The sequence below is a fragment of the Lepisosteus oculatus genome, chromosome 8 (genome assembly GCF_040954835.1).
Source record: "Lepisosteus oculatus isolate fLepOcu1 chromosome 8, fLepOcu1.hap2, whole genome shotgun sequence".
Lineage (NCBI taxonomy): Eukaryota > Metazoa > Chordata > Actinopteri > Semionotiformes > Lepisosteidae > Lepisosteus > Lepisosteus oculatus.
In genome coordinates, this window is record NC_090703.1 from 50860061 (window position 1) to 50884975 (window position 24915).

Consider the following 24915-nt stretch of genomic DNA (forward strand, 5'->3'; position numbering starts at 1 on the left):
GGTGTTATTTTGGACCCATTCGTGCCTTAACAAAGGCGCTAGTTACCGCATTAAGTGCAATTATTTCATCAAGCACACAAATACTGTTCGGCCAGTGTGCAGTTCCTTATTGACCATTAAATATGGTTATTTTTTAAAAGGTTAAGAGGATTCAAAGTTTAAAGTCTTCATTTATTTAAAGGTTACCAGCACGATGTTTTAGTGCTGGTACACTCCAGTTGTTCAGCACAGCAGTGTGAATTAACTGTACTTTATTGAACATGGTCTGTTTTTAATAATAATTCCTTATACTTATTTAGTGCTTTCCTGGACACTCCACTGCACTTTACAGGTAATGGGGACTCCCCTCCACCATCACCAGTGTGCAGCACCCACCTGCATGACGTGACAGCAGCCAGAGTGCGCCAGCCCACTTCCCAAACACCAGCTCTCAGTAATATGGAGAAAAGAGCCATGATTGGTAAAGGCCAGGGGGAAATTTGTCTAGGACGCCAGGGTAACACCCCTGCTCATTGCAAGAGATGCCACAGATTTTTAATGACCACAGAGAGTCAGGATCTTGGTTTTATGTCTCATCTAAAGGATGGCACCTTTTAACAGTATAGTCTCCTTGTTGAAACTAATAATTAATATACTAATATATTTTATTTATTACACTTAATAATATCATTATAATATATTATTATAATATAGGCTAATAAACACACCTGAAGAAGGCTCCAAGGCTGAAATGTTGTGTTTTCTTACTTCCCTTTTCAGCATGGAATGAACACAGTATTACTTGTTCCTTTGCAGCCTGAGCATGCTGACGCTACCCACCTGAACTATATAGGCTAATACACATAATAGACTAATAGATTTAAAATTCATAGTAACTCATTGCAGTTATTAATGAAGTGCTTTGCTTAAAACATGGTTCTGTTTGCACAAGATATCTTAACTCAGAGCAACCAAGTAAACACCTGAAGGAAATAAAACCCCACACATAACTCAAATAATTTATTTATATAATAATTTTTAGAGCACATTTAACATCTAAAGCTGAATTCCATTGGATTTTAGAAGCTTTTCAGCCACTTCAAGAAAAGGATCCGATAAAGACATCTAAGTGAAACCCAGCAGACACAGGACTCCCTAGAGCTGAAACCCCTGATCCTGTCCTGAGGCAATTAGGAGCATGCTGTGTCCTTTTGAAGGTGACAGTGGGAGAAATAGACATGCGTGGCATTTGAATCGAATTATTCAACAGCAACAACACAAGGCTTTGTGCTTTTACCCTGATCAATTAGCACTATCAACACTCTGTATCCTTTTTCATGTCACGACGTAAACATGAAAAAGGAACTGTGGCTGAACAATTTTATAAGTGTTCTTACAACAAAAAGATGCACATAATGTTGGTGGCTGCAAATTGTACAAATTAGCTTTCTCTCAGGATTCGGAGCAGAAGAAAACAGGTTCCCAAACAGGTTTGCCACACACTTGCTCGCCTGCAAACTTCCTTAAAGGTGCCCGAATAATGTAATTCAAAGTTTTCTTCACATTGTTTGGGTTCTCTGACATTTCAGGACTTTGTTAATTATTAACATTACTGTAAATTCATTGTACTTAGACACGTTTCTGTGGTCTGTTACTGGAACCAACTTTCAGAAATGTGTCTTCGCTCTGTTGAAGATTGTTTTATTGTATTTTAACAGCGCGCAGGATCTAAAAGGAAGTACTCCAGAAAAAAATAACATATTCAAAGCTCCTGAAGCTCATATAGAATTTCCTGAATATATAAAAGAAGTCCCTGAAATGATGGTCTCTCCTCTGGTTTCTAAAAAAAAAAAATAACATAAAATTATTCATGTAAAACGGAAAAAGGTAGGCACAATGAATCAATTTAGTTGGAGACGGTCACAAATAATTGGGTTTTGGTGTTAATTGCACGTGTGGCCACTAGATGGAGCGCCAGTGCAATGATAAAGACAACGGAGCAATTTAAAAACGCCCCAAGTTTTCTCAAGCTCTTATTGATTTCAGAAATCAATCCCTTACACAAGTTGTAAATTAAATGGATTACTTTTTGACATTAACTGTACACGACGCTGATCGTATGTACATTTATTAACCTCACCTCATGCCAGCAGCTAGACATGATGCTGTAAACCCTTTCATTGGCCAGCTGGGGGCGATAGAGCCGCACCCCCCCTGACACCTGTTCCACAATTTCTGTATTGTTGAGGCGTTCATAGGGCATCTTCCCTAGAGTATAGATCTCCCACATCAGGACCCCTGTTTACGTACACAGAAAAAGGGCTTTGTGAATCAATAACAAAAGACAAACAATTACTAAAACAACAACATTCCAAATATTTTTGGACACTCAATCTGTATATACCTATGCACACTTTGCACATATTTTATTGTTTTTACAGTGACTATGAGCATATTTTGCACACACCTATGTATTTATTTTATTATGTATTAATTTTGTATTGCTGTACGCATTGTAATTTTTCGTCTATTCTGATGTCTGTTTTTTTTGCTTATCCTGGGCTGGGCTGCTGTAACACATCAATTTCCCTCCGGAATCAATAAAGTCTTATCTATCATCTAAATCGAAACTGCAATGTGGAGAAATGTAGTATTTCCATCCTCCCTTTCCCCTAAATAAGAGAACTGAAAGTGTGTCCTGTGTCTGTTCGGTGAGAACTATGGTGGTCTTCAGACAGACGGAGACGAGAGCGCGGGGGGTGAAGACTGACCGAAGGCCCAGATGTCGGACTTGCTGCTGAACTTGCAGTACAGAAGGACCTCAGGGGGGCACCAGCGCACAGGGAACTTGCTGGAGGAGCTGGTGTACTCGTCGTCCAGGACGTACCTGGGAGAGGCGGGGACACAGTGGGATCAACAGCAGCTTCAGACGGGCTTGGATTATCCCAGCATGAGAATCTTCAGGAGATGAGGCTTTCATTCCGGAACGTGTTAATTAGACTCTGCAGTTCACTCAGTTATGCTTCTTTGCGTTCAATTAAGCTCAATAGGCAAAGCCCTCAGGCATCGAACTGCTCAAGGCTGTGAGAAGTGCTGCGCTAGTGCAGCTCGGAAATCGGTATTGATTAGCGGTGTAAGATCCCCTTACCTTGACAGTCCAAAATCGGTGACCTTGACTGTCCCGTTACTATCCACCAGACAATTTCTGGCAGCCTGAGACAAACAAATGAAATGAAGATGTCAATAAAAGCCTCATCTTCGGAGCTTCCCCCATTTTTTCATCATTCCATTATTAGACAGTCAAATTACTCCTGTTCAGGGCATGACAGCCAGGAGCCCAGAGCACAAGAGCACAAGGCAAGACGAGACCCTGTAGGGTACTGCAGCCCATTGCAGGACACACTCAGGACGCTCCAGCTCCAGCCAAACTGCACGTCTCTTGGAGGAAACCGAACACCCCAGTGAAACAAACACGAGCACAGTGAGAACATTTAAACCCACACAGGGCCAAAGAGCCATTATGCAGTTGTTATTATTATGAGCTATAATGCAGTGGAGAATTTCGACTGAAACGAAGCTAGATTTAGTAAAAATATGAAAGCTGTAAATTGTACTTATGTTACCAGAAATGCTGAGACACTGGGATAAAAATATGACACATTGTAGTTTACATTGACATAAAACTGTGTGCAAGAACTGTGTGAGGGAGTCTGCTATCAGAAAAGAGGACAGAGCCAGTCCTGACCAGGTCCCTGTGGATGAACTGCTGGGACTCCAGGTAGGCCATTCCTTCGGTGACGTCTTTGCACATCTCCATGAGCTGCACCTGGTTGGGCAACTTGAGGGTCTCGCGGAGGTAGCTGAGCAGGCAGCCATTGGCGAGGAACTCCGTCACAATGTAGATGGGTCTCTGCTTGGTGCAGACGCCATACAGCTGCACCAGATTTTGGTGTCGAAGCTTCCTAGGTCAGCACAGAAGAGGCAAGTCTAAAACCCATTACATTTTTCAAGAGCTCTCAGCGCTGAACACATGATCTTTTTCTTATCAGGCCTTCACAACAACAGCATGTGTTGGTAACATAACATGCAAAATGCAAAGCATTGCCTTGGTAACATATTTACATAATCAAGAATAGGACACAGGAGATACTAGCAGACTTTCACCAGGATGTGCAAAATGTTGGAGTTTTATTGCTTTTGTTATGCACTTTATATTGCAGCACTAACACAGTGGTGCTCTCACAATGGAGCCCCCTTCGGAGAGGAACAGTGCACCTTTTCTGTACAGGGAGAATTTCTGTACAGTAGAGTTGCAGAAGGAACTCTACTTTCCCACATGCCCAGCAGAGTGCTCTTCCGGCAGGTGCTCATGAACAGGAAATTCTCTCAGTATTGTTTTACTGTGTGAGAAACAATGAAGCCAAGAACAGGACCTGCATGCTTGTTAAAGACATAGAGGAAAAACACAGTAATGGCACTAAACTCCATTGTGATCGTATCTTCATTTGTGCCATTACAAAAAACATGAACATACAGTAACTTCCCCAAAAGTGAGCTTTTAAAATCCCCTGTGCTATTTGATAATAACCTCTAGTATTTTAATGCTTTGTATTTCCAACCGTAGTTAATGTAGAAATAATTAGTTCTCTGTCTTTTTACTGTTAAACTATTAAAAACTGGCTTTTTAACAAAAACAGTGGCTTTATCTATTTGTTATTGCCGGACAAAAGATAGCTTTTAGAATGTGTCTTTCCAGGATCAACAAGTCAGGAGCCTCTAGTCTGTTGTAATCTCAGTGGAGGTGCACACTTACATCATGATTTTGGCTTCTTCGATGAAATCATCCTCAGACATGGAACCTTCCTTGATCATCTTAATGGCCACATCATGCTGGCCTTGCCATTTCCCGTACTTGACCACCCCAAACTGTCCATTGCCCAGCTCCTTGATGAAGGTCAGGTGACGAGGGTCAATCTCCCAGATCCCTGTAGCAAACGCAAGGGCCACAGCCGTGAGGCTGGGAGTGTGACATCCGGGCCAACCAGCTGTTAGTGACAGTGCACATGACTTTTTCACTGAGGCAGTCACAAAGTCCAGCGTCTTTTTGTTCTGCCACTTAAAAATATTTTCTAAAAGTACAATGTGTCTCCTTCTTTCTGTTGTTTTCTCACCAGAGAAAAATAAGTATGGTGGTATCTTAATGTCTTCATTTAAGTTAACGTTTTCAACTATATATATACTACAACACTCAGCACTATCATGTTCTGTCTTCTTTTTTATTGCCTCTCCAAAGACATTACAAAATGAAAATAATAGATTCTTATTACTTTCTTTCTTTGACTGTGCCTGTAGTGTTTGCTAATCCTCCTAATTTGGGATTATCTGCAGACTAAACTAGTTTACTAACTGAACCGGAAATGTAGATCATTGATATCGATTTGGAAGAGCAGTGGTCCTAATACAGATCCCTGAGGTACTCCAGTGATTACATCAGCTCAGCTTGAGCATTCTTTACTCTCCGTGTCCTGTCTGAAGCAAGTCCATTTAGAGAATTAGTGAGGGACTATCGTGAGGAACCTCATCAACAGCCTTCTGAAAATCGTGTCCTGTCATGTCGTAGGGGTTTGCGGAGTGCGGGGATCATGCTCACCGTATCCCAGCCCTGCGGTGGAGGGAGCGCTGTGAGCTCGGGCAGAAACTACATGCTTCAGTCTGCTCACCATGCCTGGGGAAACCGCACACAAGACAGAACAACGACATCAGCTGTGATTCTCAACTGGGCTCATTTTCAGGAGTTTTTTCAATTTTGATTGCCCTTGTTGATGGGGAAATGTAATGGTCAGAGAATCACAGAATAAGAGGAGTCCTATAGGAGTTTCATAATATAATTTTTGTTATGACAAATAGTCTCTGTTGCCCTACCCCTTCAGACAGGCCCAAATAAGTCTCTTATTGTGAAATATGGGATCATTCTGTGTCATTATGTCTTTATGTGAATACTGAGTGCACCCGTGCCAAAGCCATCAGCTTCCTTTCTTCGTAAATACAAAACTGGCCCCTTCTGTGAGGTTTCAGGTAACGTCACCATGTGCTTGACAAAAGGGCTATGAGTTATCTTTCATCAAAAGCCCTACTTCCTTGTGAGCTGAGGACCCCCAGTTCTAAAGGGAAGGACCCCAGGCGCCCCCAGTGGTGCACCTGCAGCGTTGTGCTGGTGGTAGTTGATGAGCTCTGGGATGGTGTTGAAGTTGTGTTTTTCTGCCAGGTAAAACTGGCCTGACGCTGTTGTGCAGATGTTATAGTGCCTGCAGCTTCCGGAGGCGTCCCTGGGGAAACAAAAGTCCACATTTCAGCAGGTACCAGTGAACTGGGAGTTGACAGCAGTGTGGAAAGGAGCAGATTAAGGCTTAAAGCAGTTAGTTTCAGACTTCTTCAGACTATGTGCTCTGGTTATAGACCAGTAAACAAGTCATGGGTTTAGCATGTAATATATTTCCATCTCTTTTCCTTAGATGAATCATGTTCTGCTCTTGCTTCTGAACTCTGTCCTGGGTCCAGTGAATCCTGTGTATCTGTGTGCTTACATCTGTCAGACTTAAGATGCTTCTGCCTTGGTTAGGTTTTAGTGATGGAAAATCTGCTAACTAAGCATTGTGTATTCCTCTTGTTACATCTGCTCTATTTATGGTTTTATACAGAGATATAAATGACACCTATTATATATACTGTATACACTCTATATACTGAACTGCACAGCCCTACTGAAAGCTAAAACCTTGAATGCCCAAAAATGTGTCTCCTAATACAGCTAATTAATTAATGTGCTTAATAAAAGAGTAACCTTCCTTGACTTACCCTGGACATTTTGTGAACACAGAGACAGTGTATTTTCCAGCTTTACTAGAGTCTCGCACCAAAAAGCCTCCATCCTTATTCTATGAAAATACAAGGCAAAACAGACAGATGTTTGCTTTCACTTTTGTTGCTCGTTTTGTCTTAAATCTGAGCTGTTCTTACAAACATTGAACTGTGTGCTGACCAGCAGTTGCATGATTTTCTGATTCAATCACATACTGAATTAAATAGTCTTATTCCAACATATATGGTCTGTGTGTCTGACTCTTAGAATATTGCTTAGGGATCTGGAGCTCTTGGCTTCTTGCTGCCTTCTGGAAATTCTGCAGGAGAAGACCACATATTCCTATTGAATGCACTCGTATAAATCGAGTATTTTTAACATCTGTTGTAAAATGATAATCAACCTCATTAAAAGACCTTCTTAAAATCAATTTTACACTTTTAATAGTATTTTATTTTGTGCAAAAATCATATATCTGAACACAAAATTACAAAATTAAAATTAGGTACCTGCATATGAACTTTGAAAAGATGTCATATATCACTATAGTTTTCTATTTTAATTTAATTTGTATCATTTAAAATATATCACTATAATTTATGTTGTTGACTTTCATGGATCCTTCTACAACTGGTGCAGTGTGGTAACAGAAGGCTTTGAATGCTCATATTGCATGGCTTTGAATGCAGAAGGAGACAAGTCTCCACCTGTGTCAGCACTAACCTCTGCCTTCAGAAGGTTCTCCGCCTGGCTGCGGTTCGTGTTCTTGCAGTACCAGCTGGAAATCAGGCAGATGAAAACACATGAGCCCCTCGCTGTTGCCCACACTGTGGTTCCTCTGAGCCAGAGGGAATACCCTTCCACCAGCCCATCGAGCAGTTAACCACCGCGGCAGGAATCCCCATGTGTGAGGATTCAACATTGTCTTCCCTTTGTTTTTTTTAACTTTTGAATAGTTAGAATAGGTTTGAATAATAATCAGAATGTCTACCAACAGGGTGGCATGGTTGCGCAGTGGTCAGCGTTGCTGCCTTGCAGGGCTGGGGTGCTGTCTGTGTGGAGTTTGCATGTTCTCCCCATGTTCACATGGGTTTCCTCCAGGTGCTCCGGTTTCCTTGGCCCTGGTGGGAGTATGTGCGTGTCTGTGTCAGAGACGTCTTACTTACTCAAACCTTTCAAGCTCATTCCCAGCCTCAATCACATAGTTGCTGGGTAGGTAGCCTTCTTTTCTGTTGAGAGAAAACAGAAGGAATAAAATGAAAACTTTTGTCATTACACCAGCAGAGACTATACCTCACCTGTTATGCAGATAAGGGATGTCTCTTTTTAAGTGACCGTGTCCTCAAGCAAATGATGTCCTTATTGATATGTTATATATGTCTATACATATAGACATTAAATATTTTTAAAACTATAAATATTTTCATCTTTGCAAAAAAGAAGCCTAGAAATTGCAGCAGTGTTCTTCCATGTTTAGACGAACAATGTACTGTAGTCTGGCCAGTCTGACATTTGAAAGCCTTATAAGTGGAGTTGGTACTATACAGTGAGTTAATATCAATATCAAGTTTGAAATTGTTCTGTCCCTGATTCAATTTTTTTCTATGTTCTTTTTAAGAGGAGAACAACTGCTACAACCATAATTTCATGATGCTCCTTTAGGGCTTCCCTATCTTCATGTTAATAGACTGTGAAGACCAGTTCATTCGTGCATTGAGAAAGCAGTGTAAGTGTCCTCTGGTGATTGAGGGGATTCGACATTATCTCTGCAAGAGCGAAGCCCAGTACCATGTCCTAATTACTCTTCCTCCAGCTGCCACCACTACTGTATTTGCTAATTGAGTTTTTTCCCCTTGGCCACATTACTAAAAGCTTGATTCATAAACTGCTTTTAAACAGCGTTTAATTCAAACCTGTCTCCTTTTTTAGGATTCATTCCAAAATGCTTTTTTTTTCCAAGGCAGCATGTGGTTTTACAAGTCACTGGTTGGAAATTCAACACTAATATGAAACGGGTGCATATTAAACAGAGACCAATTGTCTTTAAAGTTTAAAACAGTGAAACATTTTAGCTGAACACAAGATTTTCTAACTCCCAGTTGGGAGCTTCTAATTACTGAGTTTTAATCTTAGTTTGTTGGTGTCTTGTCACAGCTTTTCACCCTCCTGAAAGAACCCTGTCATCGCTCTGCCTGTTCCTGTGCCTCCCCCCAACCATAACTGCTCCCTCTGCCTGTGGTTTATTATCTCTTCTGTCATCTGTGTCTTCCTGCAGGTCAAAGGGCATGTCATGGCTGATTAAATAAAATCCAAAAGCTGAGAATAAATTCTGTTCTTCCATCTCTTATTAGCGTCAGATGAATGGTTTTGGTTGCACTGCATATCTGCAGATGAAACTCATGCCTTCCCAGCGGCCCTGTCCCCACCCTCCCCAGCTTGCCCTTCCTGTGGTCAGGGCACATGTGCCGCCTGCCCACAGTGCAACCATCCTGCCCTTCCTCCTACCCGTATTTGTCCCTCGCTCTCCACCAGTGTGTGTCGCTCCTGTCCAGAATGGTGTACTCCTCGTTCTTCCGCAGCTGCAGGTCCTGCTCGGTCATGGGCGTGTAATCGTACTCCGCCACCACCGTCAGGCAGGTCGGTTCGGGGGGCGGGGGCTGGGGCTGGGGGGGCGGCTGTGGGGGGAGAGGCCTGGAGACCTTTCCCCGGGGAGGGAGGGAGAGAACATAGCAGGCATTGAGGTCTTGAAGGCCCGAGACCGTTTCTAAGTTTGGGCTGTGTCCTCACGCGGCATCCACACCTCACTGAAAGCTAAACCTACTCTGTTGTCAAGAGCACAGAGAGAGTGAGTTTTACCCAGTCAGTGTGAAGAAAGCTCCCTCTGCAGAAGAAACAGGGCTCAGTGATGCCTAACTGTGCTTGTTGCACAAGCGAGGGCTCCTCGTTAGTTTCCACTTTGCTTTGTCCTAGTGTTTCAGTCACTCATGTTTTATTCAGTAAAACCTTGAATGCACATTTTGGTTCAAGTACTTGAATTCTCTGGCAGAAGAAACGGTGGAATTAAATAAATATCGATATTATGTCAGGTCTGGTGAATGCACTTACTCTTTAACCAATGCATTTTTCTTTCCTTGCTCATTTTAGAAACACATTGAAATGGACATGCATGCCAAGTGAGGTCAAAATGGTGCCTCATCCTTAGAATCAGCTACCGCGCTTGTGGTTTTGGAAATAAAACAACACTGAGGACATTACCTCCCTTTCCACAGGTGTAGGAGGCAGTGGCTTCCGGGATTTCCGTCGAGATCCTTTGAATCCTGGAAGGAATGTGGGCAAGGTGGTAGATGACATGGAGACATGTGATAGTTTTCAGCTCACACAGCAATTCCAGAAACGGAAACGGAGGTGCTTCCCTAACGTTTGTTCAATTGCAGATATACCCATTGACCACATAATTCAATACATTTTAAGCCGTAATATTAATAATAAAGCATTTGTTACACTACACTTATTTGTCGGGAATCTCCTGTCATCCATCTCACTTAAATGTAGTTCAGTGTGGCAGTACAGATGGCCAGAGCTGTATTCAGCAGCCTGTAAGGCATCTACCACTGTTTTTCCTTTTATATTACACACACCACTTCTTTGGTCTTCTGCTTTTCTTAGCACTTGGGGCAGCTGTAAGGTCCAAACTGTGAATCTATTTAAATGGATTTATTATTGTTGTTTCAAGCTGGGTAAGTGGTACCCAAGAGATACATTGGTTTCTCAACAAGACAGCACACAACCACTCTCCACTTTCTGTGCTTTACTGAAGGTTAAGGCTGTTTAGCTGTATTGTACTGTAAGAAACCAGTGGTTTACTAAATGATGACCTGCGGTCATCAGATTGGGTAACCCTGGGCTGTTTCCTGTGTAGTCGGGTTGTACTGACCTCCATTCTTAGTGGTCTCTATAACGCGGCACCCCAGGGCCTGCTTGACCTCTTGCTGACAGCACAGCCAGATGCCGTCCGCCCAGAAGCAGGGGTGGTACTTCTGTGCAAGGTCTTTGTTGAACCTGACCACTGCGAAAACACAAAATGGAAGAAGTGCCTCTTGAATCAGTGGATCAATGTGCTCTTGTTTTATGACGCCTGGGGGAGGAGCACGTTCATAAATGAGCTGTGGCTGTTTTCTGTTTTCAGTTTCAGGGCTTTTGCAATTACTGTTGCTGTCTTTTACCAGCACAGGTCAATGATATGTCTTTACATGAAGGGGTGTTTACTGCATACTATTTTCTAATGCATAGACTTGAAGCTGTCCGATGTGGAACATTAATAGAAATCTGAGGATGCTGGAGGGGGTGTCGGGTGATGAGTGCTGGGAAATAGTGGTCTAGTGCCAGCTTGTGTATATATGCCCTAGGCCATTGATCTAATGGTCTGTAAACTTGCCATTTACCATGCTTCAGCTTGTGGATCCACTGTCTTCGAATGTCTTCGTTTTTTGCAAAAATGTACAGAGGCCCTTCGTCATAGATGATCTGCAAAGAAGAAGCAACAGACTTGCTGGTTACAGAGTGGACTCCTGTTCATGCCACTGAATGAACTGGTGTTAATCTCCTCATTGCTTTGTAACTTCTCAAAAACTACAAAACTTTCCCAAGTTCAGCATAAAAAAGGAAGCAATGAACAGCCAGGAAGGAAACAGTATATTTGAATGTTAATATGGTAATCGGTGAGACTGGCTGCTCTACCGCTGCGAGTTTCTGAAATTAAAGGAAATGTGAAGAGGTCTTGCGTGATATAATATGTTAGAATTGTACAACACACTAATAAAGCCTCATTTAGAATGTTGACTGCAACTTTGGTCATCATGTTATAGAGGAGATATTGCTGTTCTGGAATCAGCCCAGAGAAGAGCAACCAGACACATTCGGGGGCTTAAGGGAATGAGCTACACCGACAGGCTGAAGGAACTGAACCATTTTACTTTTGATCAGAAAAGTCTACGAGAGAACCTGATACCAGTATACAAAATGCTCGAAGGCAAAATCATCTCGCTCTACTTCTCCAGAATGAGCAGTGAAACACAAATCTGAGGACACAAGTGGAAGTGTACTCTGGAACATCTAACCCAGCCATGTTGTTGAAGCTGATGCCCTGGCCAAATGGTTGTTCGGGCTCCAGAGACAGAACCTGTCAGTGTGCAGACCACAGTGATGTTAATATTGCTAAGAAAGCCGAGGAAAACAGCCCCTTTGCCCTTTGCCCTTTGCCCTTTGCCCTAGGATACTCAGAGCCAGCATGGGTCAGTGTGTCTGTCTGCTAGTAGGAGGAAGGTGGATATAAAAGAAAAGGTGACACTCATGTATCTGCTGTCACACGTCAACAAGCCAGCCTCTGGGTGACACAGCATAAATATAATGTTTTTTTTATTTTCACTCTGCACAGTTATCAGATGCCGATAAACCATGTCAAACCAATGTAAGTACCCATGTTTGAGAAAATGATGGTGAAATTTGTATCTTTGTGTTTATTTTTTGGAATCTGTTGGGTGATAGTACATCTCTGTTAATGTTGCCCTAACAAACTGTTAAACTCAAATACCTCTAGGACATTGATATTAAAGTTGAGGGTTGCTGCTATGTATTTTATATTAACTGTGTTTCACTTCCCCTGCACTGTAAATAGAGCTTCTGTTTCAGAGCCCTTGACAAAATCTGTCGGAAATTATTTTTTTGTTGTCTTTATCGAAGGTGGTTTGCTGTGAGACCGCCTGTTGTCGCAAGCAAATAGTCAAGATAAGGATGTTCTACAAGAGCAGCTCGGTTGCTGATTAACACTCTGCCAGCTTCATATTGTCGGAAGAGCGAGATCCTAACCATCCCAGGCAGGCTTCTGAAGCTGATGCCCTGACGTCTTTCAGGAAATGGCTGGATGCGATCCTGAATCATTCATCTGCTAACGAGCACATGCGCGGACTGGGCAGAGTGGCCTCCTCCTGTTCCAAATTCTTCTTGTGTTCTTTTGTAACAGCCAGCGCTGTTCCTGATGTGGTGAGTGACCGTGCTGTAGGAAGTGGAAGTCTCCCCCCTGTGTGGCCTGGTGTTTCAAAACCGCGCCAGAAAACTGCTGAATGTTACTGCTGTCCAAAAACATCAAAACGAGGCACTGAAACTGCCCTTCAGAAAAACGCAGCCATGTCTGAGTTTGACAGGTCTCATTTTAAAATTTAATTGCAGATGAGACTGTCATATAATCTAGCTGCGATAATTAGCAATGCTTAGTCCTGAAACTGAAAGCTAATTTACAGGCCCCAGCCAGGCGGCATGACAGATAGTTCTGTTTCGGTTTTTGACACCTGCGGAACTCTTGTAGCATGAAGCCCAGCCAAGTCTAAAATAAAAAGGGAGCCAGTCTCACTTCTCCTATTTTCTTTCTCAGTCTGTACATGTTGAGCGACTAATTAGCAAGCTGGAGGGCTTAATTAGTTTGCAGCCTTCACATCGGCTGTTTTTAATATTGGATCACAAAGTGGGCCCTACAGTATATCTACCACTGGCCTTTCTGTTAAAATAGGAAAGAGTACTCAAAGTGAAACCATGAGCAATGCTTAGCTCACAATAAAGAAGATGCCAGTAATGTTAAGCAGGGATTATGCATATTGTGGCCTACTCGTGGTAACGAAGGATGTGGTAGAAATATGCTACAACAGTACATGCTAGATACTGTAGCAGAAACACACAGATTTTGACGTTCTAAAGAAAAAGACACTATGTTTAATTTCATACAGTGAAATATTTTTACTTTCATGATATGGTGCCAATATATATATAAATGGAAAAAAACTCAATGAATTTAATGAAATGACTCAATGAAAAAACTTTAACCCTTGGAGAAGGCAGAACTTGAAACATTTGTTGTGGAAATTTTCCATTTTTTGCATACGGCTGGCGCAGTGGTCAGCATTGCAGCCTCGTGGCACTGGGGCCCTGGGCTCAATTCCTGGGGTGCTGCCTGCATGGAGTTTGTATGTTCTCCCTGTGTTCGCTTGGCTTTCCTCCAGACACTTGTTTTTCTCCCAGATTTTCCCCTGCTGATACTATAGATTAATTGGCTTCTGTAAAAAACTGTACCTGTTCTGAGTGTGTGCCTGCCTGCGTAGGTGTGTGCCCTGCAACTGACTGGCTTCCCATCCATGGTGTACCCTGCTTTGGACCTGTTGCTTGACAGGACAACACTGTCCTGGAAACAGCGGCGAATGAAAATGGATGGATGGCAGTTTTTTTACAGTAAAACAATAATTTAAGGAAACATTTACTATAATAACACTGCATCACAGTGTGCACAAATACTCTATAAGTAGTATTTAGAAAAAGGATACTGAATCTGATACAACCAACCAAATCAAATCTTGCAGACGAAAGGCTGAGCACAAGCACAAACAGGAAGGGTTTGCAGAGTCAGGAGGAAGATGACTCGCTTTGTTTTAGTGTTTCCTCATTCTCCTCCTGGTGTCACTGCACAAAACCCATTCTCCAGATGGGCAGCTTTCCACAGAATGGTACTGAGATCAGCTCATTCTGCAAGAAGTGCACATGTGCATTGCATGTGTTTTTTATAAAACGTAATTAAGAAACCTAGATTAGATAGTAGTAGATTTAAAAAAAATCAAATCTACAAAACAACAACAGGTTTATTGTTATGTTGTTGTGTGCAGGCCGAGTGGGAGATGTGGGTCTGGGCTTAAGGTCATGAGCTGCTTCATCACTGTTGCCTTCTGAACATGCCACGAGTCTCCGAAGGGGCCAGAGGTGGAGGAGTTTAACTAAATGAGGAAGAGAAACTGACTCAACAGCCTCCAAATCGAGGGACTGACACATGGAGGGAGAGGGGAGGAGCACAGCTCACAACATGACACAGAGGAGCGCGTCCTTTTTTTACTGCATAATAAAAAACATGTCCATTTCCAAGAGAAACCACTGAATTGAAAAGAACTAAAAGACTGAAGTGACGCTTCTCTGCTTTGTTGTGCTGCTTCCCTATTAGGGATGAGCTGCTGAACAGTTTGGGTGTAATGTGGAGGTGTCTGTGGAGCAGGGGTAGGTGTGGTGTGATGTGGGGGCAGCTGTGTAGCAGGGGTAGGTGTGGTGTGATGTGGGGGCAGCTGTGTAGCAGGGGTAGGTGTGGTGTGATGTGGGGGCAGCTGTGTAGCAGGGGTAGGTGTGGTGTGATGTGGGGGCAGCTGTGTAGCAGGGGCAGGTGTGGTGTGATGTGGGGGCAGCTGTGTAGCAGGGGTAGGTGTGGTGTGATGTAGGGGCAGCTGTGTAGCAGGGGTAGGTGTGGTGTGGGGGCAGCTGTGTAGCAGGGGTAGGTGTGGTGTGGTGTGGGGGCAGCTGTGTAGCAGGGGTAGGTGTGGTGTGATGTGGGGGCAGATGTGTAGCAGGGGTAGGTGTGGTGTGATGTGGGGGCAGCTGTGTAGCAGGGGTAGGTGTGGTGTGGTGTGGGGGCAGCTGTGTAGCAGGGGTAGGTGTGGTGTGGTGTGGGGGCAGCTGTGTAGCAGGGGTAGGTGTGGTGTGATGTAGGGGCAGCTGTGGAGCAGGGGTAGGTGTGGTGTGGGGGCAGCTGTGTAGCAGGGGTAGGTGTGGTGTGGTGTGGGGGCAGCTGTGTAGCAGGGGTAGGTGTGGTGTGATGTGGGGGCAGCTGTGTAGCAGGGGTAGGTGTGGTGTGATGTGGGGGCAGCTGTGTAGCAGGGGTAGGTGTGGTGTGGTGTGGGGGCAGCTGTGTAGCAGGGGTAGGTGTGGTGTGATGTGGGGGCAGCTGTGTAGCAGGGGTAGGTGTGGTGTGGGGGCAGCTGTGTAGCAGGGGTAGGTGTGGTGTGATGTGGGGGCAGCTGTGTAGCAGGGGTAAGTGTGGTGTGGTGTGGGGGCAGCTGTGTAGCAGGGGTAGGTGTGGTGTGATGTGGGGGCAGCTGTGTAGCAGGGGTAGGTGTGGTGTGATGTGGGGGCAGCTGTGTAGCAGGGGTAGCTGTCCTGTGAGGGTAACATGTTTGGGAAAATGGCTGCAGGGGCTGATGGGAGCTAGGCTGCCACTCCTGCTGTATACCTGGAATGGGAAGAGCCGGTCTGCAGGAGCGTTCTCCTCTGGAAGCACCGTCTCTACACATTTGATCTTCTCAACCTCCACGCAGCCTTTCAAACTCTTCCTTTTCTGAGTGGAAAACACACCATCAGATTACGGCAACAGGTGAGCTGCAGCGATGATGATTTACCGCAGCAGCACTGCCATACTGTGATCAGGCATCGTGTTCTCTGGATGGTTCATTCATCCTGTCAGCACACTATGAAGGAGCCTGACTCAAGTAGTCAAAATTGTCAGGCACACTGAGAAAGCCCTTCAGAATCAACAGTGAAACACGAACCAGAGGACACAGCTAGCAAGCTCATACAGCAAGTAAACATCAAGCATCGAAAAAGCCAAGACATTCATCCTGATGATGGATCCCCCTGCCTCCTCTGGGTTTATACAATCTACTGTGGTGAGCGCTTTACATACCCCTTTATCAAAATCATAGTCATAGTAGCTTATCTTGTCATTCGTCAGAATAAAGAGCCTTTCCTTGTAGTTCAGCGGTGAGGTTTTCTTCTTCTGCTGGGAGCGTTTTACAAAAATCTCTTCCAGGATGTTTTCTGACATGGTCTAATCCTACAGCTGAGGGTCTACCTGAAACAACAGGACAGCAGTCCTTCACTTTGCAAGACAAAGAATCAGTTTCTCCGCAGGGGACCAAGCCCATCTGCTGGATATGCAACATGACCTTTTCAAACAGGGTCTGGACCATCTCAAACAGGACCATCTCACTGTGATCCCTGCACAAGAGTCCTGCACTGGTTGTTTTAAATCGATAGCATGCTGGCTGCAGTGACTCTCTTCACGTAATTCTACATACACGATGCTGACAGAAATGACTCTAAGCAATGGCTGTAAAACTTGTTTGAGAGTGACCATTGGAAATGCAATATGATACCATTGAGCATTAAGGTATTTTGCACATCACCCTCTATGTGCATGACCAAGCAGCGCAGCAGGACCTTCCAGAGCAAACCAGGGAGGCAAGAGCCATCCACTTAAGATAAAGATCCAGAAAGTACAGCTGCATTCTCTACAGTGTCATAAAATAACTATGGCTCAGCATGGGTGTATAAGTACATTTTTCCTATCAGACATTTTTTTCCAAATGTCAAGGCCGATATTGCCCCTAAGTTCATACAATGTGTATTAATTAATATTATTTGCACCCTCACACAGATTAGATGATTCAGAAAGGACGTGCAGTACTTCAAGTCTAGTCATTAATGGCACAGGTCTCCTGCAATCGTTGGTGTGCAAAATTAGCTTCCTGGCTTGAGCAGACTTTCAGTGTCTGGGAGACTTACTGTATACTGCACATCAGTGTAGCACAAACATAGTATCTCACCCTTCCCTTATGTGACCATTGTGAAGAGAGAAGGCCCTTTCAGCATGCAACCTTATTAATTATACATTTAATTTTACCATCTTCTTCTATCATTTAGTAAAAAGGAAATATGTCTTGCAGATTTTATAATGCTAACCAATACATTTCTACATTTAAAGTACTCTCTGTGTTGTGCTATTGTGTTGAGCACCTTATTGCATATGTTATTTTATTAAAGATCTGGTGACTTCCACCTACAGTAAACCTGCTATAGGCCTTGGCATGTCTCCATGGGATCACACACACTCTCTCATTAGTCACACCCACCCAGCACAGTTGCAACTTTCACACTAGCATCTTAAAGCTGTTAGATCAGTTCAGAGATGGTGAAATGTGTTACCTCTAATATAGACCTTCTCTCATGTACAGTATGTTTTAACCCATTACATCCTATGGACTAGTCATCCAACCTGTCAGCACATTATGAGGAGACCTGATTAAAGTATTCACAATTCTCAGACACTGATAAAGGCAACCCAATGGGTTTCTTTGGTATCAACAGTAAGGCCTGTTGAACCAGAAGACATCAGTAAGAGTGCATTTAACCAATACACAAGATTACAAGATATTAATCTTTACACAAAGTGTAGTGGGAGTCTGGAATAAGCTATCCAGCCATCCTGTTGAAGTTCAAACCCTGGTTTCCTTCAAGAAACATTCTTATGTTGCTGTAACATGACTTACCTGCTGGTGATGGGCTTTCAGGAAAGGCAATACATCTGGGAAATTCTCTGAATGAAACTGAAATGAAAGATATCTGTGTATAAATATAATAGAATTTGCATGTGCCTCTTATAATGCAAATAATGTCCTTTTTGAAAACATTTCCTCATAGAAGTTTCCCCTTAGATAAAGCTTCCTGGGCTTTACATGTGTTGTAAATACTGTAACTTGAATGTAACTAGTGAACAACATTCTAAATTTCAACATCTAAACTGCTCGTGTGCATTGATAAAGATTCCATGTGCCATCCTTATTATTTGAATATAAATGTGTTTTTTTTCAGACATTGTTGCATATATTTTCCTGGCACACAGAAAGTTTAAATATTCTTTTTCACATTGCTGTGTAGAAAGTAACAGTTGGCTACTTCCCAACATTCATGAACAGCTTAATAATTATTTTGGGCACATAAATAAACCATCTAAATTTCTAATAGAATTTATTTATTATTGATGAAAAGTCCAGCCAAAAACTGTTTAGTCAGAGGCTCTTGTATAATACAACACATCCACTATTTACAAGAACCATTTTCAAACCATTAAACAAAACAACCAAATAAACTTACCTTGAATGGCGAATTCATTTGCATTTGTAAAACACCTACAGTCTGACCATTTACAGTAAGCACCTTGTGCGTGGTGAAACTGTCAAAGCCATATGCAAACTTTGCTAAACAAAAGAGCCCAAAAAACAAAACAAGGTTTGCACTTATTTTTCATGACAATGCAGGCTAGGTTAACCCCCACACTTGCAGTTCTTTGTTACAACAGGACCACCTAGCACACATCTGTCATACTAATAAAGTAATCAAGGAATATGTATCTAACTCTCCTATAGACTTTTAAAAGAGCTCGACTGGCTGTTGTTGCACATATAAATGGTCTTGCATGAAATAAAAATAAAAGACACCAACAGTATTGGGGAAAAGGTCTGCAGTCTGTGCCTAGAATTAGAACGAGTGAGGTTTTGTTGCAGTGTAACAGTTCTCAGTCTTCGCTGCATTATCGCTGTGAAGTCAAGTGATGCAAGACTGGTGCGCGGTGCATCTCCATCGACACCAATCACTCCCAGCCCTCACCCCTCCTCCTCGTCAGCATGGCAGTCTTGCTCCTCCAGCTGGAGCTGCTCGGGAAACCCAGTGGAGCATCCTTACCTTTCCACATTACAGCTGCGAGAATGAAGATCTGCTCGTCTTTCTCTCTGAAGAGGCATGGCTGTCAGGGCTGCTGAGACGCCTATTTTAAACCCCTCTAACCATTTCCTGCCTCTTCAGTTGCTGATTATCACCTGCTCTTCACACTAATCATGCACTAAACTGCTGATACAAAGTGTTTTGCGTTCTTAGCTTTTTTTTGTTGTTTTTTGTTGCTGCCCTGCTGTAGGCGTGAACTATGCAGTATTTCCCCCCTCTGTCATTAAAGAAAAACACATGTACAGCTTGGGGACCATGCTGCCCTTATCCAGCAGCAATGTCAGCTTTTGTCTGGAACGAAGGTCCCAGCTCACAAACTGCTGCTGAATTGAGGAACCAGTTTCTGCCATCCTTGATTTTAGACTTCCTTTCTGCAGTCTCTTATCCCGAGTTCTGGCATGTTATTTGACAGGTTACCAAACTTCACCTTTAGGAATCCCTTCTGAAAGAAAGTGTAGCAGCACTGTTTTTAAGATCCTCTACCGCCCTTCAAGCAGAGTAGCTCCACACCACGTTATGGGGTTTGCCATGTCTTAGAGATAGACACAAGGGGGGCTTCTAGTACCCAGTATGAGCTCCAGAGCTGGCGTGGAAGCCACGTGCGTCTTAGGTATATCGTAGGTACAGTATATCCATTGACAGGCATGTGGGCTGAGGCTATCCTCCATTCTTCTCTACATGAACTGGGAGATCGTTCTGACCACCAGACTGTCCACTGTCCCGCTGGCGCTGCGGTAGTGAGCAGGGTCTTCTCCCACCTGTAATCAGGCTCGTGGGGCTGTGATGAGGACCTGCTTCCCCCGCAGACTTCCTGGCAATAATAGAAGCAGCAAGGGTGCTTCTAGTCAATTAGCAATCATAACAACAGCGAGTAACGCAGGGCACGCGGCCCACCGGACGCACACTGTAAAGTGACATTTGAGTCTTATTTTTTTTTTAAATTGCTGCATTTATGCCACTTTATACTTTGCAGCCTGGGCTTAATGGACTGCTCATATCAGTGGCTGGCCTATTTATTGTCTATTGATTTTACACCAGGCAGAAGATGTCCTCTGTGTGGTTAGTCCTCCACAAACGTTGTCTCTTTACATGAGTGATGTTTCCAGGCTTTGCCCTCTCTCTGTGAAATACAGTTTGGACTAAAGTGGTCTCACACTCAGTGGATTGATAGATTGTTTTAAGAAATGCATCAATAGCAGGCAAGAACCTACATCATTTAATTGGGATTACATGAGAATTACAGAACTTTTCTCTTACTGTGGTTCTAGATTAAATCTATCCTGAAAATACTGTTTATATAGAATACTGTGAAAGGACCTAGGAACCCCGAGATGCTAATATAAATATAAAAAAACTCAAATTTGAGATTAGAACCAGCAGTGTGGGGATCTTATCTGCAAAGCTCTTAGCATTTCACTTTGCAGACTGAGACAGAAATGTTTCAGATGTTGTAGTCATGTAGCTGTGTACAGCTCAGTGCGTGCAAAACATGCTGACACTCATCAGACGTGGTCTCTTCCATTGAATTGATTTTGTACATATTCAGGGAAGAATTCCTACTCCACTGACTCTGCAGTAATATACTGTATATTTCTTTATTTCTGACACCAGTGAGGAGATGTGTTGAATCTCTTGGTTTATATGCAGAATGGTACAATGAAGGGATGATTCAACAGTGTTCAGTTCCTTCATGTTCCTTTTCTCTAAGAAAGTTCATTGGAAAAAGTAACTAAAAGGAATTTCTAGCTTTTTGCGAGTTTCCTGATGCAGCGAAGATTAAAATAAGGAAAGAGTGTGTTTAAGGTGATAGCTGCTGTGTCTCATTAATAAAAACAAACATACTATGCAAAAACAAAAAAATATTGTTTCTGCTACCTACTGTATTAAAACAATTGTTAATCTGTTAGGCTCCCAGGTATCTGAAAATGCAAATTGTACATCCTGTATTGTTGATTTGAGGGAGTAATTTCCAGCTTGATACATGTGAAAGGCTCTATAAAGATGTATTTCAAGAGATATTACGGAGGGTAACTCCACAGATTACAAATGAATTTTGTCGCTCTCGGGCTCTGCCTGCCTAATCGAAGCACGTGCGCATAAAAGTCAGCAACACGTGGCCCAACGGTCACTATTCGGTTGTGTTATTCTTAAATCATTTTTTAAACATGAGAGATTTCGGTACACAAAAATTTGGTAAAATGATGAAAGAAGTAAACAAATGTTAAGTACTACTCCTGTTATTTTTGTTTTGTTGTTTTGTAAAAAGAAGCAGTTCCTCATTTACACTGTCCTCTGCTGCTCATGGTACTTTATTTTCTTTATAAAGACAAATCGTGAATAGGTTGTTGTTGCTCTCTTTCACAAATAACGAAAGTATTTCAAAAGATGTTACTTCAAGACGTAGATTATAAGAACAGCAAATTATTCACAGAACAACATCTCATTTGCTTCCACAGCCTGCTAGCTTCTTCATATATGGGTATATGTGATCACTTGAATCATTTTAGATAAATAGTGCTCATAGTTTTAAATCACATTTTGTAGCTGGTAGCATAGGATGGACCAAGCATAGAGATTAAAACCAACACAGACTGTAATGGCACCTTTTCTAAACTTTCTGGCATTATATGATTTGCAAAAGCATTTTAAATAAGCTGATTATTTTGTAGGGAACTGTCCTACTTAAAAAGCATCAGTGCAGATAACATTTGGAGCGTGTTTTGATATGAATGCACAATAAACACGACTTCATGACTTTTTTAAAGAAAAGAACAATTTACCAATGCCTAGCAGTGCTACATAATATTCTAATATTATCACATTAAAAGAACAGATTATCTCAGTGAAAACCAGGCCTGATGGCAGTGTACTTAGCAAGAGAACGTTTCTATACAAGAGGACGTTATTCAGCTTATCATGGTCAAATTGTTTGGTCAATGAGTGCAATGATATTTGCATCTTAAATTAAATTATCAGCAGTTTCAGTTATTATACTTCTACATTTTTTAGATGACCTAAGGTGATACTAAAGAAGATTATTTCTTTTATATCTTATTTACTAAGATAAATAAGGCAGATAAATAAAGAATAATAAAAGAGGTTATTCCCACAGGTTATTCCTACAGACCTGGAGCTACAGTACAGTATGTCATCCATTGAGCACAACCCTGCTCAGGGCACCAGGATCCACAAGTATCTGTGGTTGGCTAAGGAGCCAATAAAGTGAGGCTATTGTGTGGAATTATGACTGAACACTTCTAATTTAGAATTCCTCCTAAATAGGTTAATAAAAAAAAAACATGATATTTATTATTAAAAATATTGTTATTAAAAACATGTTTGAAGATCTGCATGATTTGAATACATTTACTGACTTTATTAAAACATTTAACATGTAAATTCATAGTTAATTACTAAAATTCAACATAATATAATTATTTTATTATGTACACCGTGCTGTTTAAGGGAGGGTATGCACACACAGTACTTTTTAAAATTATTTTCTATATTAAAATGTTATTTTCTATGTGTAAATTATGAAAGATATTCTTCCTTAAAGGCCATCTCCAAATCTAACCTTTTTGAATATTTACAAATAAAATCCGATAATTCTACCAGTAAAAACTTTTCTTTTTCATATAAATGTTATGAAACTGCTTTATAAATACAGAACTGCCAGCCTTTTCTAGCTGATGGTACGTGATACAGTAGATGTTGTGGTCTCTTTGCTGGTCAGGATACATCAGACAGAAATTAGATAACAACACTAAAACTGCACATTGAACCAACCATTTTACTTTCTAAAATGGAACGTTGCAGTTTCTGAAATCACATATTCTGCCACAGAGTGGGGTTAAAGTGTGGGAAGAGAGTCTGTCAATTAAGGTACAGGTCTGAAAATGCAGGGAAACAGACAAGTTTCTGCAGCTCACAAGATAGGATAAGAGAGCTTTAGTCTGTGCTGCTTTCTATGTTGATAGGCACAAACAAATAAGATAAAAATTATATAGACAGAAGGCTAAAGTTATTTTTTACAGCAATTCTATAGTTTTGTAAGAGTTGTAATGGTGTCCTGTACTGTCTACATTAGCCAAGGACTAGAGTCATTTCCCTCTGTATCTCACAGCTGAGAAAAGATAAAGAGACAAGCCACAAGTACACTGGTAGTCAGGCAAGGAGCAGAATTTCCCGTTTAGAGTCTGGTTGCATAAATCAATTTCCTGGCATGTTCTAAGAAAACGAGCATGTCTGCTTTCCAAAAAAAAAGTAAGAAACGTTCTGCATTTTGCATTGAAATGGCAATGCACCAGAAACTTGATCTTATTTGGTGTTTTCTTTATTAATGCCAAAATGTAACCATTCATCACACATTTCTAAAAGGAAACCCCAACCATGCTGCAGGCGTTAAATATATTCTCTAGAGCCGCTCTGAAGCCTTCACCACTTCTTTACCTCAAGCTCACAGCAGATGGATGAGCCCTGCTGAGCTGGTGGCGGCTCATGCAGCCTGTCATTTTCAGCTTGAACAATGACTATTGTTTGGATCAGGATGTCAGATCTTTTTATATGGGGGGGGATGGTGGTGGAGTAGTGCCTACAGTTTTTCCGTCTGTTAATAACACATTTGCATCGCAAAACCATTTTACTGTACCCTGCTTGCACAGAGTCTGCATACAATGTCCCCTTAATTACAGAAGTACAGGAGCCCGAACGTTAGGCCGACTGTCAGAGCACAAGAGTTACTCTTCTGAAGTCAGTTACTCAGCAGTCCGATGGCCCCTGATATGTCTGCAAAATCTGTTCAATTTCTGAATAATAGTAATGCAAATTCCAGAACATAGGTTAAAATAGAAATGAAAATACATCACAGAGCAGCTGGCTTTCTCAGAGAGCATTATCCTGAGGCAAAGAATCAGGACTAAGAGGACCAAGGGAGGACAGGTATCCAAGCTGGCCCGAAAGGAAGATTAAGATACTCCAGCACAAGAGGCAAATAGCATCCCTAAAATATTAATATTAAGAACCCTTTCGCTGAAGTTGAAGTTACTTTTTCAGAATAAAACAAAAAGAGACATCCATATTTTAAGAAAGGTAAGCCTTCGCTCCTTCAGACACCACAAGGACCTGTGAATGTGAAGCATCCTGTGACACACCCCTGCTGATGGAGGACTGAAACTCTTTCCCTTCTCCAGAGCTGAAGCCGGTGGCCTCCAGCAATCCTGCCCTCCCCCCACAGAGACCCCTAGTGCTAACAGAGCAGATAACATCAGCACACAGCTCTTACCTTTGCACTTGTGGAGAGCTCTGCCAGGAGCTGGGCTGCCTGCTGCCTGCTGCCCTCCGACAGATCACAGCAACACAGCTGTTCAGCACTAATTCCTCTTCAGGCTGTGACAGCAGACACCAAAGCCCCACCCTTAAAATAGGAACTAAGTCTGCCTAGTTCCCCTTTTGCTTCCTGCTTATTTTCATATTTGTTCACATTTTGTTGAGATATTCAGTCAGTTGAGAGAGGACAGACTACATATTTAGTGATTTGTGTCGTACCTTAACCCCTCTTTGCCTCTTTGGCATCTAATGTCCTTAAAAAAACCCTGAAGGCAGCAATACTGGTGAATTTTGAATGCTGACTTGTAGTGACTTTGCAACTTTTTAGTGATTTG

General features: G+C 42.2%; 1 protein-coding gene and 1 pseudogene across 4 annotated transcripts; one reads left to right on the plus strand and one right to left on the minus strand.

The window, feature by feature from the left end:
• Nucleotides 1–986: 986 nt before the first annotated feature.
• btk (Bruton agammaglobulinemia tyrosine kinase) lies at nt 987–24644 on the minus strand. 4 transcript variants are annotated; one of them, XM_006632915.3, is made up of 19 exons: nt 24537–24644; nt 18022–18078; nt 16377–16544; nt 15927–16031; nt 11281–11362; nt 10773–10904; nt 10094–10155; nt 9344–9537; nt 8005–8067; nt 7562–7616; nt 6835–6914; nt 6178–6305; nt 5630–5704; nt 4793–4964; nt 3725–3941; nt 3128–3192; nt 2751–2866; nt 2120–2277; nt 987–1819 (listed from the first exon to the last, which is right to left on the minus strand). In XM_006632915.3, exons 3-19 carry the CDS (start codon nt 16515–16517, stop codon nt 1742–1744), a joined length of 1923 nt encoding a protein of 640 aa, XP_006632978.1. In that variant the 5' UTR covers nt 16518–16544; nt 18022–18078; nt 24537–24644; the 3' UTR covers nt 987–1741. The 4 variants fall into 4 exon arrangements, with proteins under 4 accessions (XP_006632978.1, XP_015207149.1, XP_015207150.1 ...); XM_015351663.2 differs by having other exon boundaries at nt 4793–5024; XM_015351664.2 differs by lacking the exon at nt 24537–24644 and adding an exon at nt 19214–19395 and having other exon boundaries at nt 4793–5024.
• Nucleotides 15017–15820, plus strand: LOC138240992 (loricrin-like; annotated as a pseudogene).
• Nucleotides 24645–24915: the final 271 nt, after the last annotated feature.

Bases quoted from the DNA above. Each gene is read 5' to 3' on its own strand.
- btk (XM_015351663.2), bottom strand. From the start codon at position 16,517: ATGTCAGAAAACATCCTGGAAGAGATTTTTGTAAAACGCTCCCAGCAG. The intron at 11,363-15,926 runs GTATACAGCAGG...TCTTCTTTGCAG, and splicing joins ACCGGCTCTTCCCATTCCAG to ATCATCTATGACGAAGGGCC. The intron at 10,156-10,772 runs GTCAGTACAACC...CATTCCTTCCAG, and splicing joins AGAGACCACTAAGAATGGAG to GATTCAAAGGATCTCGACGG.